At 36.6% G+C, this 17,398-nt stretch overlaps 1 protein-coding gene across 1 annotated transcript in view; it reads left to right on the forward strand.

Annotated features, from left to right (window-relative positions):
* LOC145259821 (uncharacterized) overlaps positions 1 to 17,398 on the forward strand; it is a 52,497-nt gene that overhangs the window by 27,167 nt on the left and 7,932 nt on the right. The window contains exons 3-4 of the mRNA XM_080117622.1: positions 8,076 to 8,639; positions 16,180 to 16,428. Of these exons, the coding sequence (XP_079973748.1) occupies positions 8,076 to 8,639; positions 16,180 to 16,428 (813 nt within the window). The remainder of the gene's footprint in view (positions 1 to 8,075; positions 8,640 to 16,179; positions 16,429 to 17,398) is intronic.

Here is a 17,398-nt window from a genome sequence, read left to right on the forward strand (position 1 = left end):
TATGCCATAAAAACCAAAAGTTGGGTCGGATGGGAGAAGGGGAAATGAAAAAGATGTTTATTATCTTCAAAGACCTCACTTATCCTCTCACCGTTTTTTTATGACTCCCACCCAGGTTGCATTCTAACTTGATAAACGAAATAGGAAAATGTATTTGGTGGAAATATCACTTTCGACGGTAATTCTTGGCCTGAAGACGTAATCCCCCAACGTGGGTGATTACAGAAACATATGTAGCCATTAATGTTTGTATAAATAAAATTAATATATATATATATATATATATATATATATATATATATATATACATATATATATATATATATATATATATATATATAAACTTTGTCATTCGTGTTGTTGCAGATTAGTAAAATATCAATATATCCCTAAATATCCGTTACAAAAAAAAAATGAAAGGGAGGGAGATGAATAGATAGATAAATACATATATACGTAAACAAGATAAAACATTTCTTTCAAAACATGAAAATTTTATTATATTAATAATTTATCGCCTAATAGATAACAAGGCCTATTCTATTATTTTTCAAACTTATTTCTTCATTTCTCATTGGTCCACCGACTTAGCCAGATTGTGACCTTATAATTTACTCTTGTCCGTTCGTCCGTTTGAAAATTTTTGTTTTCGTCTCCAGAGGGTTAAAAGGGATGAAAATGGCTTAAAATAGCTCTTTTCAGGACATAAAATATTTTCTGACTATTAGATTTTGCTGAAAATTATTCAAAACGAGACATCTGGAAATGTAATATTTAAACCCTGGGAAAATTCAGATTGCATTCCCAAGAAGGCAAAGGGGGGGTCAAAATGGCCCAAAATAGCTCTTTTCGGGAAATAGATTCTTTTCCGACCATTAGATTTTGCTAGAAATTACCAAAAAGCAAGACCGCATGATATACTTCCGAAAACGTAATATTTGACACTGGGAAAATTCTGGTTGCTTCTCCACTGGGTCAGGGGTTAAAAGTGGGCAAAATGGCACTTTTCCGATCAGTTGATTTTGCTGAAAATTACTCAAAAGGGGATCAAAAGGAGTAAAAATGGTGGTTTTTAACCCAAAATGGGCGAAAATAGAACACATCTCGGTACATAGAATCCTTTCCGACCAGTAGATTTTGCTGAAATTTACCCAAAAGCATGACCACATAGATATACACCTGGAAACGTAATATTTAACCCTGGGAAAATTCTGCTTGCATCCCTAGGGGGTCAAAAGCGATAAAAAAAAAAGTTGTTTGTCCAAAATCGTAAAAAATAAAAGAGTGAGTGTGAGAGAAAATGGATAGAAAGAAATAGATAAAAAGAGAGAAAATAGATGAATATATATATATACATATATATATATATATATATATATATATATGTATGCATATATATGTGTATATATATACCTTATTAATATTTTTTTAACCTAAAATTTGCAAAAAAAGAGAGAAAATAGATGAATATATATATCTATATATATATGTATATATATGTATGTATATATATATATACCTTATCAATATTTTTAACCTAAAATTTGCAAAAAAAAGAGAGAAAATAGATGAATATATATATATATATATATATATATATATATATATATATATATATATATATATATATATATATATATATATATGGCTATCTTCCTACGCATTATCTGGGATTGTTTTTTGGATGCTCGTCTTTTATTTCTATGTCCTGGTTCATAAAATATTACCAAACCTCATTGGGTGATTCAACGAGTTACATTTTTCTACTGATTAATTAGCTTCACCAAGAAACAAAATCGCAGTGAATTCCATTTCTGTAATTCTTTAATATCCAAGAAAAACATTTTTAGTCTGTGAATTTATAAATATCAAATTTTCAGGCCAAATTTAATTTTTGTCACGCTTTTATAAAAGTCAGTCGGGTAGCGCGAAACACTATGTTTGAACTTGTTACTAACAACGACTTACGCCCAAGCCGAGTTACCTGATATTTAACGAAGGGTACAACACCAACTCTTTGGGGACTTCAGATTTATTCCAGTCTAAAGAATGTGTGAAAGGAATTCACTTGCTTTGGGAAAGACCTGAATCATTTAGAGTGGTTAATTTGCGGGTATGAGTTACAGGTTATGTCAGAAAGTTGAAGTATGTGAGATTTTACGATGTTGTACGCTAGGAGTGTGGTTTTACACACATCAACCGCTATATTTAGACGAATAGTTCATATTATTTGGATTCTTCAGACTATTGTTCTAATACAGTATGTTATTTTTCTATGTTTTTGGTTAATGTAACGTCCATCCCTCTTCAAGTGTATCTTGTCGAACTTAGAAATCCGTAAGGAATTTCGAACTTAACCCTTAATTATTAACTAGCGGGGGGGTACCCGGCATTTTCCGGTTGTTTGGAGGTGTGTGTGCAAGGCGAATGTTAAAATAAAGAATAAGCGTAGTAATAACCCTGTTTAAAAACAACGATTGTAAAATTCTCAACAAAATCGGCGAAAAAAAAACAAAAAACCCAGCGAACTCGCGTAAAAATTCTTTAAAAAAAGAAATCGGAAAAAACAAAAAGGAAAAATCAGGGGGAAAAATGATGAACATGTTCGGAAAACTAAAACAAAAAAACACTAAAAAGCGAAAAAAATGGCATAAATAACCTTTCGATTCGGTTAAGTCCATTCCTATTTTTTTAAGCAACTACGAAATAAAGAAAACCCAAATCGGTGTTTTTTCGTAACTGTCCCTTGTGACCGATCCTGCAACGGTGTATAGTGGTGGCGGTGGAAGGATGAATTTATTAGAGAGAAAAGATTTTACTACCTCCATTGATTGTAACCGGTTTTGCCAGTGAACTCTCAGCAGAAAAAATATAGGAATCGTATATTATCGAGGAAGTGGAGAGGTAATAGGCCTATAACACAACTCAGATATCGTGCTGCAGTTTGTGCATATTACATTTGCAGGAAATGTCTTAATTTTTAATCCTATTAAGGTCAAAATCAGAGGGGGAAAATGAGTCCATTTATATATATATATATATATATATATTATAAGATAAAATTAAAAGCCAAGAACAATGCGAGATTTTTTTTTTTTATATATAGAGTAAAATTAAATGCAAACAAAAGAAATAAATTTCTTTTTTTTGTTGTTGTTTGTTTTTTCTTTTTGACACAAATTTTAACTCTAAACAACAGTAATTTTTTTTTCTCTGTTGTATTCAATGGTGTTGTAAATCTCAATATATTTCAGATTTATTAGTCCATTTTCAAGAGAAGACAGCGGAAGAGTGTTCAAAATTGGAAAAGTAGCCGCAGAGTTTGCCACGTGATACCGCGAAATATAGAACAAAAAATGACGTTAGGAGAACGTTAAAATAAATCAGTTGATGTTTGAAATACTTGTTGCGTTTGTGGATCAAGGGAGATGACTATTCAAGCAAGGTTTTTTTTTTTTTTTTTTTTTTTTTTTAAATTATTGTTTTTCTTATGTTTTAAACTTATATTATAAAAGCGGAGCTCAATTCCAGTCTATTGTTTAGTGTGGGAGTATTTTTTGAAATAATTAAAGATTCGAGGATACGAAGTTGACCTACGTTTCTTGAAGAAGCAAGAATGTTGATGTGAAAATCTGGTTCTGAATTAATGCAAGTGCGAATATGTTTATAGAACGACGAAGCAGTAGTGTTTAAGTGCTCTTTAATGCGGTGATGAAGCAATCTGGTAGTGCTTCCGATGTAAGATGCACTGCATTTAGCGCATTGTAGGTCGTAAACAACGTGGTTCTTAAAGCATAAACCTGTGTGTGATATTGGGCAATTAGAGAGTGAACAAGGGGAAGGTGCATGCGATGGATGTTTTCGGTTGAGCTGTTGTCTTAAAGTAGATCCAGTGTGGATGAGTTGAATGTTGAGCCCCTCGCTGCGGATGGCTTTTCGGATTGAAGATGAGATTTTGTCACTGAGGAAGGGTAGTTTTAGAAAACAATTGTTAGAGAAGGGTCGGGTGTTGCGTTTTTTCTTTTTAAGTGAGGATAGGATCGTATAAGGGTAGCCGTTTAGTGAGAGGGTCTGTAGGAAATTGTTAGTGTGTGTATGTTTGTCGGAGATGTTAGTGCATTTGTCTTGTATGCGTGAGATTTCAGCATGTGCGTAGTTTAGTTTGTCCTTGAGAGGTAGCGCAGATTTGAAATGTACGAAGAGGCGTTTGCTGGCGGGTTTTCTGTAGAATTCAGTGCATATGGCACCATTTTTTTTTTATTTGTATTTTAAAATCAAGTAGAGAAAGAGATTCCGAAGAGTCTGGGTGTTCTATAGTAAATTTTAAGTTTGGGTCGGCGTTATTGAATTTGTGGAAAATGTTAATGGCTTCTTCGCGGGAGTATGTGATAATTAAAATGTCATCGATATATCTAGTAAAAAGGAGATAAGAATAGCAGGTACTAAGGGTGTGTCTTTCGAGTTTGTCCATATAAGCAATGGCAAGAATACCGGATAGACTGGAGCCCATGGGTAGTCCAGATACTTGTTTGAACGTGTTTTGTAGGAAAGTAAAGTAAGTGTTGTCTACTATAATACGGAGGAGTTGTAAGAGATCTCCTGGAGTAATTCCGAAGCATTGTGGGTTTTTAGATGCTATAATGTCTGCCATGAGATTGATGGCTGGATGTGCAGGAATGGAGGTGTATAAAGAAACGACGTCTAGGCTAAATGGGTATCTGTATAGTTTGAGTAGATGGTGTGGTAGATCGTTGAGTCTGTTAATTACTTGGTTGGAACTACTAACATGGGCTCGGAAGGTAGAGAGTAGAGGTTTAAGTAGGCGGGATATTAACCAAGAGATTTTATAAAGGGGACCGTTAACGCTTGAAACAATGGGTCTGATCTGTGTGTGTGCTATTTTTGTGGGTTTTAATAAGGTGATAAAAGGTAGGTAATTTGCTGTATTTAGTAATAAAATTTAGTCTGTGTTGTTTTGGGAGATTTCTTTTAAAACAAATTTGAGACCATGTCTTGTTAATGTTGTTCTCAATACGAGCAGCAGTGATATTATGTGCTGGGGTGTAAAGGTCGGTATTGGAAAGATGCTCCATAGCAAGGTTGTTATAAGATTCCTGTGATATAACGCAAAATTCTCTGCCCTTATCAGAGGGTAAGTAAACTAAATCTTTGTCTTTAAGGGATTTAAGGGTGAGGTATTGGTTCCTGGTAAGATTGGGGGTAATATGGTGTTGTTCGCGTTCAAGTATTCTGAGTATTTTATGCTTTAACCTTGAAAGTTTTAGATCTAGTGGAATATTATTAGGAGGTGGGTATAAAGGGTGATCAAGCTGAAAAACAGGAAAAGAGGTGTTGTGATTACCTGAGAGGTTGAGGGGGGTGTCCTTGTTATCGTGCGGGGCAAAAGCGTGCAGCCATTTAAGGTGGTAAGCAGTTCTGCAGAACTGCGTTTCTATGTTGAGTTTAGCTTTATCCGTCAGTTTCATTGTGGTGATAAACTTAGGGCCAAGTGAAAGGAGATCCGTTTCAGTTTAATTATTTCAAAAAATACTCCCACACTAAACAATAGACTGGAATTGAGCTCCGCTTTTATAATATAAGTTTAAAACATAAGAAAAACAATAATTTAAAAAAAAAAAACAAAAAAAACCTTGCTTGAATAGTCATCTCCCTTGATTCACAAACGCAACAAGTATTTCAAACATCAACTGATTTATTTTAACGTTCTCCTAACGTCATTTTTTGTTCTATATTTCGCGGAATCACGTGGCAAACTCTGCGGCTACTTTTCCAATTTTGAACACTCTTCCGCTGTCTTCTCTTGAAAATGGACTAATAAGTCTGAAATATATTGAGATTTACAACACCATTGAATACAACAGAGAAAAAAAAAATTACTGTTGTTTAGAGTTAAAATTTGTGTCAAAAAGAAAAAAACAAAAAATAAAAAAAAAAATAAATAAATAAATTTCTTTTGTTTGCATTTAATTTTACTCTATATAAAAAAAAATCTCGCATTGTTCTTGGCTTTTAATTTTATCTTATAATTTTCTTCAACAATGCTTCAAGCAAACTACAACCTACTTATATATATATATATATATATATATATATATATATATATATATATATATATATATAATAAAGGGATTAATTGGAATTCTTATTGAGCTGAATAATTTGTATTATTTATCCATTTATTTATTGCGGACTAATACCCTCATCTTTTTTAGTTGTCGTTTCACGACGTTTCGCCCAACTATTCTTCTGGCCTTCGTCAGGTTGTTAACCGCGATAACCGGATAACAGACTGCAATAAATAAATGGATAAATGAGATCTATTTATGCACTAATATTTTCTGAATTTTTTTAGATGACGATTTATTATTCGTATTATTTGGATTCATTGGACTATTTTTCTCATCTTGATTGTCATTTTCATAACGTTTTGGTCGATGTAACCTTATACCTTCTTCAGGTTTATCTTGTTGAACTCGGGAATTTGGATAGAATTTCGAGTTTATTTACTTGAATCGATTGTTTCGATACGCCTAATTATAACAAAGATCCATACAAAGTTCAGTTAGATCAACCCAGTAGTTTCTAAAAAAAAAAAATGAAACAGACAGACTAAGAGAAATATAATAAAGATTAGACATTTTTAGCCCGTTAAAAATGGGCAAAAGTTATAGACCGTTGGCTTAAAATGAGTGCTTTATGTCAAATTGATTCCACAAATTTTTTATTGTGTTTGATTTGTAAACAACTGCCATATTCTTCGCTTTCCGAAATCCTAAACTAAATTCTCCACTGGAATTTGTATGATTTTATTTCATACGAAAACATGTACTCTGCGATAAACGTAACGCTAAATTCCTTTAAAAAAAAATTATCTGTGCCTAAATCTAAACGTAGATTCCATGAACAAAGCTTCTTTCTTAGAACTGCACACATGTGGAACTCTCTTCCGTTTGCCTGCTGACTTCAATATGGTCGTCTTCAAGTCCAATGTAAACAAGTTTTTGATGAGCCGTTCCCCTTAATAAACGTAATGCTAAATTGCTTAAAGAAATTTTTTAAAAAAGAAGAAATTGAGACGTTGTCATGCGAGTATTATGTTTTTTTTTAAACAGTTCAATTTTTATTTAATTAATTGAAATTCTTATTGCGATGAGTAATTTGTATTATTTATTAATTTTATTTATTGCGGACTATTACACTCATCTTTTTTAGTTGTCGTTTCACGACGTTTCAGCCAATTATTCCTTTGGACTTTGTAGTTAAAAAACGATCCCAGGAATTAACATGGAAAAGCGACGATAAAAAGAATGAAAACGAGCGACCGCGTATGTATGTAAAAATACTATGGAGTGTCTCTTAATCGCTCAGTGGCGATGACAGAAGTGCAAAAAATTCGTTGAATGTTTGTTTAATGTTGAAAATGTTAAACATTTTTCTATTTCAAAGATGACTTAACAATCAAGAATATGCCAGGGTCGTTTCCAAAAGTAAAACCGCCTATTTTTAATTTAAAAATAAAGCTGAAGAGATACGAAGACGACAGTGGTACCATTCAAACGAGCGACCTTTTGTTTTCCAGAATGCATTTTGTCTACCTATTCCTAACTATTCTCATTGTACTTTTGTTGGTGATGGGGTGGTGGCTGTGCATGGGCGTCCGGAGCACGCTTTTGTCATTCACATCTCTGTCGCAACTCTGAATTCGACGAATCCATTTCCTAACTGTGCTGGCATCAAATGCATCGATTCGTAAAGGTTTATCAGGCACCGATGAATGTTGAGCTGCTCAAATTTTTTCATCATAGAAGAATTCAATGATGCATCTCTGTTTCTGATTCATGTTCATAACGAGAGTTGCTTTTTTAGAGTCTTACACCATAAATATCTTCAACAGAGAGATGAAATGTTCAGGTCATGAAAGCATAAGTTCAGTCATTATAACAATGTATTTTGCAATTTCTGTTTCATTCGAGTGAAATAAAAAATAGGAGACATTACTTTTGGAACTTTACTTGTATAATGTATATATAATTTTTTTTTCTTGTGTCTTATAGCTTGTACCGGAAAAGCTGCAGACATCATGTTCGTCCTGGATTCTTCTAACAGCATATGGATTGTCGATTACCAAAAACAACTTGATTTTGTTGAGAAGCTCGTTAAGACATTCGACATCGGACCAGACAAAGACCACGTGCGCGTCGGCGCAATCACCTTTAGTAGTTACCCCCACCTGGAATTCTCTCTGGATCAACACACGGACCAGCAGTCGCTGAGCCGGGCAATCTCGGCCGTCCCTTACCGAACTGGGTCGACAAATACGGCCGCTGCTCTCTCTCTGCTCAGAAGGATAATTAAACGGAGGATCAAAAGCACGAACGTGCCTTTCATCGCCATTGTCATCACCGATGGTCTTTCGACTGATCCGAAGGCCACCCGGGAGGAAGCGGAACGGCTACATCGTCTCGGAGTTGTCGTGTACGCGATTGGGGTTGGTAAATATTACCGTTTGGACGAGCTGAATATCATTGCCAGTGATCCGGTTGAAAACGTTTTCCAGGTGTCCAGTTATTCGGCGTTGGAAGGTCTCGCAGAGACACTGAACATCAAAACTTGTAGAGGTAAGAAATCATTATCATTCTATCTTTTTCTGTGTAAAATCTCCCTCTCTCTTTCTCTCTAATTTTCTCTTCCACCCATCTTTCTCTCTTTTCATCACGCACACTGACTTTCTATCCTCTCTTCTTTTATGTTACTAGTGTTGGGACGATTTATCAGAATCGGGAATCGGAAAAAATCGGAACATTTGAGAGTTTCGGAATCGAAAATGTTGTGCCTATTGTCCGATGCCAAAACAATTCTTTTAATTGTCTTTTTTGCTTGATTTTGTTTAAAGCAAAGCCTTCTATTGCTGCAAATAACAATAACATAATAAATATTTATTGATTTTTTTGAATTAGAAGTAAAACTAAAATCGACTTTGGAATTTCGTGTTGTTGCAGCTTAGTAAAATCGAAATACAAGTGTATTGAAGATGCCCCTCCATGGGATTAATGGACTATCTCATGACGTCACTTCATCTGGTGACGTTACTTCCGGTAACGAGTACTGGTGCCCGGCAGTCAGAGATTGGTACGTGGCCAAGGAGGTCGTGTGCAAACTCCTAACAGTTGAGGAATGGTATTGTTCAACCCGCCTTGCCTGTAATATATGTGAATACATGTTTGTTTCTAAAAGTCCTGTGTTCGTTTCGTTTTATTACCACTTAACACCATAACATGTATTTTTACGTTTAGGAAAATATCTGCACGTTTAATATGCGTTTTTATGATAACTGGGGAAAAATAACAAATGTATGGTCAAATATTTCAAGATTTGTAAAGAATCGGAATCGGAATCCGAAATTGTATCGGAATCGGGAAAATATTGGAATCGTCCCCTCACTAGTTCCTACACAACTGTACATTTTCCGCCTCTCTCCTTTCTTCCAGTATCTTCCACGACATATTTCCTTTTCTCTGTTCGCTCATTAATTTTTTTCCCCCGAAGTGTTCTCTCTCTCTCTCTCCTTCTCTCTGTGTACCTATCTATCTATCTATCTATCTATCTTCATTTAACTATCCTTCTATCTATCTATTTCCCTTTTTCTTGCTCTCTATCTATATCCATTTTTCTTTTCATCTATATACGAGCAAAACGCCTGGCGTTGCCTGGTTGTAAGATACGCTTAAATATGACATTTTACTTCATGCAGATTGTGTATTTATTATTGTAAAGACAATTATCTATTGATCACGAGTATCATGTTTTTTTTTCTAATCAGTTCACTTCTTGTAAGTAAAAGAAATAAATACTCAAGCTTCGATCGAAACCGAAACCAAAACCAAAAGACAGTGAGTCAAGTACGATAACCATTAAGCCTGCTTGCCACGATCTTTTAAAACTGCTTTATAAATCTACTTATTCCTAAAATAAGGAAAGATGTCATGTGAACGATTCGCGCATACGCAGTAGCGAAACAGTTAACAAACAAATAAACATATGTTGACCACCAAGTCCCTCAGGGGTCCATCCGGGGCACAACTCTATTCTTGATCTATATCAATGATCTCCCAAATCATATCCTTAGATCATTCGTAGGCATTTATGCTGACAACACTACCACCTATGGCAATTCTTCAAAGGCCGTAAACGACAAAGTTCTCTCTGATTCTCTCTCCTCTGATCTTGAACATGTGGTGCAATGGGGAAATTGGTGACTGGTTAATTTTAATGCATCTAAAACCAAGCTTCTATCTTTCCATCATCCATGCTCTGATTCTCATCTGCATCGAAATGAATGTCTCTCGTATTGCGGGAGGCTCCATGTTTTGACAAGCTTCTGGATCTGATCTTTACTCCTGATCTGAGATGGAACACGTACATCCAATCTCTGTTGCCAAGGCCATTGGAAAATGATGAAGTCGGTCTACCGCTCCAGTAGATATCTCACTGTTGATGGAATTTTCTACCTGTGTAATAGCCAACTACGTCCAAGGATGGAGTATTGTTGCCAATCTGGGCAGGAGCTGTTAAAAAGGACTTATCCTGCCTTGACAGACTTCAAAATAGACTTCATAGCCTAGTAGAGGATTCCCTTTTCTCTTCCCTGCAACGTCTTTTTCCACTGAAAAGACGTTGCGAGCCTGTCTCTGCTTTATCCTTATTTTTATGGCAAATGCTCGTCTGAGCTCCGATCTATGCCCCCCCCCCCGACTAGACTTTCACGAAAAACACTCGTCTAGCTGAAATCACTATCAATAATTTTCCTCATTCTTTATATGTGCATGAACCTAAACAAGGATTACATGAACAAAGTTTCTTTCTTAGAACTTCACGCCTGTGGAACTCTGTTCCTTTTTCCTACTTTCCAACTGACTACGATATGGTCATCTTCGAGTCCAACGTAAACAAGTTCTTGATGAACCCTCCCTTTAAATAATCCAATTTACCAAATTTTTACTAACGATTACTACGATATTATCCCATTGATTACTGTACACTCATTAACCCTTATCCTCCAGTGGCCCCTAGGTCTAGATAAATGTGACCCCTTTGTAAAAAGGGCGCTTCTTTTTCCATAGGAAAACTGATTGACAAGTGTTCTACATGTCTGAATACCCTACATACCTCATTTTTAGTTTTTAGATGAAAAATTCGTTGAGTATATAGGTTGAGTCGTCCTTACACACACATTCTCACTTCTATAGATAAATGGATTATTTATCCATTTATTTTTATTTATCTATCTTTAGCTATGTCTATCTAGAAGTGTAAGCTATGTTTAGTGTCAAAACAGTTTCCGATAGTTTGTTGTTCTACACAAGTCCTGGAGGTGACTTCTTCTCAGTAGACAGTTCTCGAGTTGGAATCCACAGAGCAAAAGATTCTTCCCGTGTTGACACAAAGAAAACATATGTGAAGTTGCTACATTTATGGAGAAATTCTGGTTTCTGATTGGTTGGTAGCAGAACGTGAATTAATTCGATTCGTCAGTTCCTAGCAGCATCGTTTATAAATAGACTATCCCGACTGTTCGGGATCATACCCCATTATACTTCTTGTCTGATGGGATGTCTCCTCGCGGCTTCGGTTGCATGGAGACAAGGTAGTACATGTCAAGGATTCGTCACTTGACACTCAGCCCAACAGGTGAGGGGCCGGGAACCGGCCCAGCATCTGTTGGACTGAGGTACACCGCCTGGGTAATACCTAGGAGGTCCACCCTCCCAGGCCTTGCCACCGGGCTTTCTGGTGGGGCAAGTTTATTGCTTGCTGCCTGAGGCGCCCCGACCGGGGAATGCCGACGGGGTTACTCAGGCAATTTTTTTAAAATTGCAGGAGTGCCCCTCCTTTAGGGGAGCCTGCGGGGTTCCCACTTTCCGGCCTTGTGCCACATTTTGCTGAGGTGGGCAGCAAATAAATATCTACCCCATTATACTTCTTGTCTGATGGGATGTCTCCTCGCGGCTTCGGTTGCATGGAGACAAGGTAGTACATGTCAAGGATTCGTCACTTGACACTCAGCCCAACAGGTGAGGGGCCGGGAACCGGCCCAGCACCTGTTGGACTGAGGTACACCGCCTGGGTAATACCTAGGAGGTCCACCCTCCCAGGCCTTGCCACCGGGCTTTCCGGTGGGGCAAGTTTATTGCTTGCTGCCTGAGGCGCCCCGACCGGGGAATGCCGACGGGGTTACTCAGGCAATTTTTAAAATTGCAGGAGTGCCCCTCCTTTAGGGGAGCCTGCGGGTATCCCACTTTCCAGGCCTTGTGCCAAATATTGCCGATGTGGGCGGCAATTAAATATATACCCCATTATACTTCTTGTCTGATGGGATGTCTCCTAGCGGCTTCGGCTGCATGGAGACAGGGTAGTACATGTCAAGGATTCGTCACTTGACACTCAGCCCAACAGGTGAGGGGCCGGGAACCGGCCCAGCACCTGTTGGACTGAGGTACACCGCCTGGGTAATACCTAGGAGGTCCACCCTCCCAGGCCATGCCACCGGGCTTTCCGGTGGGGCAAGTTTATTGCTTGCTGCCTGAGGAATGCCGACGGGGTTACTCAGGCAATTTTTAGAATTGCAGGAGTGCCCCTCCTTTAGGGGAGCCTGCGGGTATCCCACTTTCCAGGCCTTGTGCCAAATAATGCTGATGTGGGCAGCATTTAAATAAATACCCCATTATAATTCTTTATGATGGGATGTGTCCCCTAGCGGCTTCGGCTGCAGGGAGACAGGGTAGTAGTACACGTCAAGGATCCGTTCTTGACACTCAGCCCGACAGGTGAGGGGCCGGGAACCGGCCCTGCACCTGTCGGACTGAGGTACACCGCCTGGGTATCACCCAGGAGGTCCACCCTCCCAGGCCTTGCCACCTGGCTTTCGAGTGGGGGGGGGTAAGTTTATTGCTTATCGCTTGAGGCGCCCCGACCGGATTTCTGTAATTGCAAGAATGCCCCTCCTTTAGGGGAGCTTGCTTTTCATTCCCACTTTCTCGGCCTGGTGTCAAATATTGGTGACGTGGGCACCAATTAAATCATTACCCCATTATAAAAAAATATTACAACACTCTATCTTCAAGTAATATACGTGTTAATATTCTCTACGTGCATCTATTTTTCTCTGTGTCTCTATGTAGCTTTTTACCGCTTTATCTATCTATCTATCTATCTATCTATATATGTATGTATTTATATTTTTCTAGATATTATCTCTATATATTACTCCATTTCTGTATCACTCCTCTCTCTCTCTCTTCCCCCTCTTTTTCTTTCTCTCTCTCTCTCTATATATATATATATTTTTTTATCTATCTCTATTTATTCATATGTATATATCTCTAGCTATATCTATCTCCAAGTAATGTATATGTGAAATTTCTATTTTTCTACTTAGATATCTTTGTGTATATATCTGTATCTATATCTATGTATTTCCCCCTTCTTTTTCTATCTCTTTCTTTATAACATCTCTAATTGTTCGAACTACTCTGCTACGTACTGCTGTCTTCAAACTTCCTGTTCCCTACGTCATTTTCTTGACACTTTTACTTTCTCATTTTCGACGAAGTAGAAATTTTATTTTCACGTAACTGGCAATTTCTCATAAAAACAAGGTAAGTTCCCTCTACCGGGCTAGAAAATTAATCACATCTACTTCCTGTCAGTATTCTATATCTCTATAAAGTCGCCATTCGCCTGCCGAACTCGTTAACAAATCAATAGTCTGTCTTTCTCTTTGACAGTGTGAAAAAAAATCTCTAACATAAGCAATCCCGCTCTGTCTGTCAAGTTCCAGCCCCTGTCACATCTATTCGGTATTGCATCCCTGCACTTATTTTATCATGTTGATAAGAAAGTTCTTGCGGTTTTTAACTTTTAAATTTAGATGAACGTATCTCAGCTCAAATAAACATTTACTGATCGAAATAAGTACGATTAAAAAATCACCACATTTTGCCAATGCAAAATAAGTGTATTTATGCTAGTAACTAAAATCTTGTGTTCTGGTGGCGATGAAGTCGCTGAAGGCGTTTTTGATATCGCTTAGATTTTTAAAACGTTTCTTATACAGAAAGTTGTCGAGATGCTTGAGAGTACGGCGGATGAGGCCGAGTTTCGTAGCACAATTCGTTCAACTTCTGTAGAGTCGAATTAGCAACGTACGGTTGGGCATTGTCGTGAAGGAGAATTGGTCTTTTTCTGTTGACTAATGCTGGGTGTTGTTGTCGAAGTTTCTGATGCATTTCATCCATTTGTTGGCAGTACTTATTCGCCGTAATGGTTTCGCCTACATCAAAAAAAAAAAACTGTGATGGCTGAGACCTGTCACAGACAATCCAACAGTCAGTATGACCTTCTTTTGCTGCAACTCTAGCTTCAGGAAGTGTCATGGACTTCGTCGGCATCTAAATAATCAGCTGAGCGTCACCGGTTGTCGTAAAGATCCCACTTTTCATCACAAGTCTCAAACCGCCCGAGAAACGGGTCGTTCTTGTTGCGAAAAAGAAGGGAAGATGACACGTCATAACGGCGTTTCTTTTGGTTGTCCCTATTTACAATGCCTCCCCACGGAACAGAGTTAGACACCAGGGTCGTTTTTTTTTTAACGCGGAGAAAAGGAACAAAAATAAAAATTGTCTCAGTCGTGAAGGATTTCTCCTACTCTGACAGAGAACAAGAAATGGAAGTGCAGCATCTGAAGAACAATTCGTGAGGCACCCATTTATCAATTTTTGACTTTCCAATCTCTATTAAGTGGTTGGTAATCGTCGTATACATTACATCTGATTCAGAAGCAATTTATCGGACGGTTGTGCGTTGAATGGCTTCGACGAAGTCTCTTAATTAACCGTTGTCAACATCCGATGGCCAACCACTACGCTCACCATCTTCAAGACTCATCGCTGTAACGAAATTTCTTAAACCACCATGTGCTGTGCGTTCAGTAGTGGTTCATGAGCCAAACGCTTCGTTGATATCGCGAGCTGTTTCAGCAGATTTTCAGCCTAGCTTGAATTAAAATAAGAAAATTGTGCGAATTTACTTTCTTTTCCATTTTTTCTTTAAATTGCATTTTCACACCAAACAAGGCAGAGTGACACTTTGACATAGGGGGCTACTATTTGGAATATAATTTGCAAGGGTACTATGAAGGGAGTTGAGCAACAAGATGTCTGTTTACATTACACTTGAACTTCTGCATGTCAGTACAGTCAGGGAATCAGAGACCCTAAAGGGAATTTCAAAGTCGAGCAGTTCTGGGGAAGAAACTATTAGAGTAGAAGGTGTTCTGGCATCTGGGGATCTCGACTTTGTTGATATCGCGAGCTGTTTCAGCAGCTTTTCAGCCTAGCTTGAATTGAAATAAGAAAATTGTGCGAATGTGCATTTCTTCTATCTTGTATTCAACGTTCTGAAAAGAAAACATAATTGTTTTAAAACGATTATAATTTAAACGATAAGTTTAGAGCGAAAAGCGCTCTTTAAAAGGATATAGAAAGTAAAGGTATTATAACGAAAACTTATTTGGAAATACATCATTTGAAATCCAAATTAAAAACTCCGCAAAAACTTTCTTCTCAACCTAATACTTAGTTCGCTGTGAGAAACGGTCTCTACAAAACTACTCTGTCAATTTTTGGTCTACAGACTTAAAACTTGATACATAGAGAATTTGGACCCATGGAACAAATTCGATTTATTTCTTAGTTGGTAAAAGGTGGTAAAAGTAGTTTCTAACAGGTCAAACCTGAAAAAAAAATCTATGCATGCACAAATATACATTTATACATTAATGGGGGTTAAATATACGAGCTTTGGTACCCATCTGTTTTTAGCTCAGACGGAAACGAATGAGGCTTGAGCGCCAAATGTTTTGGTTTCGATTGTAGCTAATGGTACGGAAGTTATATATTTTTTAATTTTTGAAATTACTACCATACGTAGGGTACAATATAATAACCAATAAAATATTGGTAATAATCGCGTTAACACACGAGTACTCTTAAATCACTTAAGTTAAGCAATGATGAGCCTTACGAGTACCTAAGAGAAATATAATATAGATTTTATGGTCCTTTTTATTCTATATTCTTCATTCTTTAAAACCGTTTTTAGATATCGAAATTACAACTACTGCTGTTACCGCTACTATTACTACGACGAGGATGATGGCTACCAGACCCACCCAGGCCACAACTACCACGACACCTGCACCAACTACCACGATGAGGACTACACCTGCCCCGACTACAACCACGATTCCGCCGCCAACCACCACCAGACACGCTGAATGGATTACGAGATACTCACGGCCTCAAATGACAACTATCACCAGATCCGAACGTCCGCAAAGAGACAAAAAGAGTAAGTATATTTTATAAACATTCTAAATTTAAATAAACAACGACATAGCTGTGTTACTTACCAAAACAGATTACGACACAAACATGAAATAGTACTGAAATGTATTTAATCTACTTGCATATTATTTACATATACTTAAACTATTTGTATATTTTTTACATATATTTAATTAACTTGTATTTTATTTACATGTATTGAATCCACTTTTATACTGTTACATTTTATATAATTTACCCGTTTTTAATCCACGTGTATTTAATTTACATGTATTGATACATGTGTATATTATTTATATGTATTTAATACATGTGTATATTATTTATATGTATTTAATTAACTTGTATTTTATTTACATGTATTGAATCCACTTTTATACTGTTACATTTTATATAATTTACCCGTTTTTAATCCACGTGTATTTAATTTACATGTATTGATACATGTGTATATTATTTACATGTATTTAATACATGTATATATTATTTATATGTATTTAATACATGTATATATTATTTATATGTATTTAATACACGTGAATACTGTTTACATGCATTTAATACATGTGTATAATATTTATATGCATACCTCCTGAAGGTCTTAGTATTCAACCTTCGTGTTGAGACCTAGTAAGCGCTTTCTTTGTTGATCTTTTAATCACTGAAATCCATTGTTCCAGTTCTATTATTTTTTCTGACTACATACTGTTGGAAATTGACTGGACAACGCCGAAAAGTGTTCTGGTCGATATTCATTATGAATATTCAAGCCTAAAAGTTTTGGCATCTAAAATACGTTTTAGAATAATAAAATATTTAGAATAAATATTTATTTACATTAATTTGGGAATGGTAAATTAAAAACGTTAACTTAAAAATATTAACTAAAAATGCTAACTTAAAAACGTTTACTTAAAGTTTTTTATTAAAAAATGTAAACTAAAATAGTTTAGCTTATAAATGTTTACTAAAAA

Source organism: Euprymna scolopes, chromosome 35 (genome assembly GCF_053919585.1).
Source record: "Euprymna scolopes isolate OS-2025 chromosome 35, ASM5391958v1, whole genome shotgun sequence".
In the NCBI taxonomy this organism is placed as follows: Eukaryota; Metazoa; Mollusca; class Cephalopoda; order Sepiida; family Sepiolidae; genus Euprymna; species Euprymna scolopes.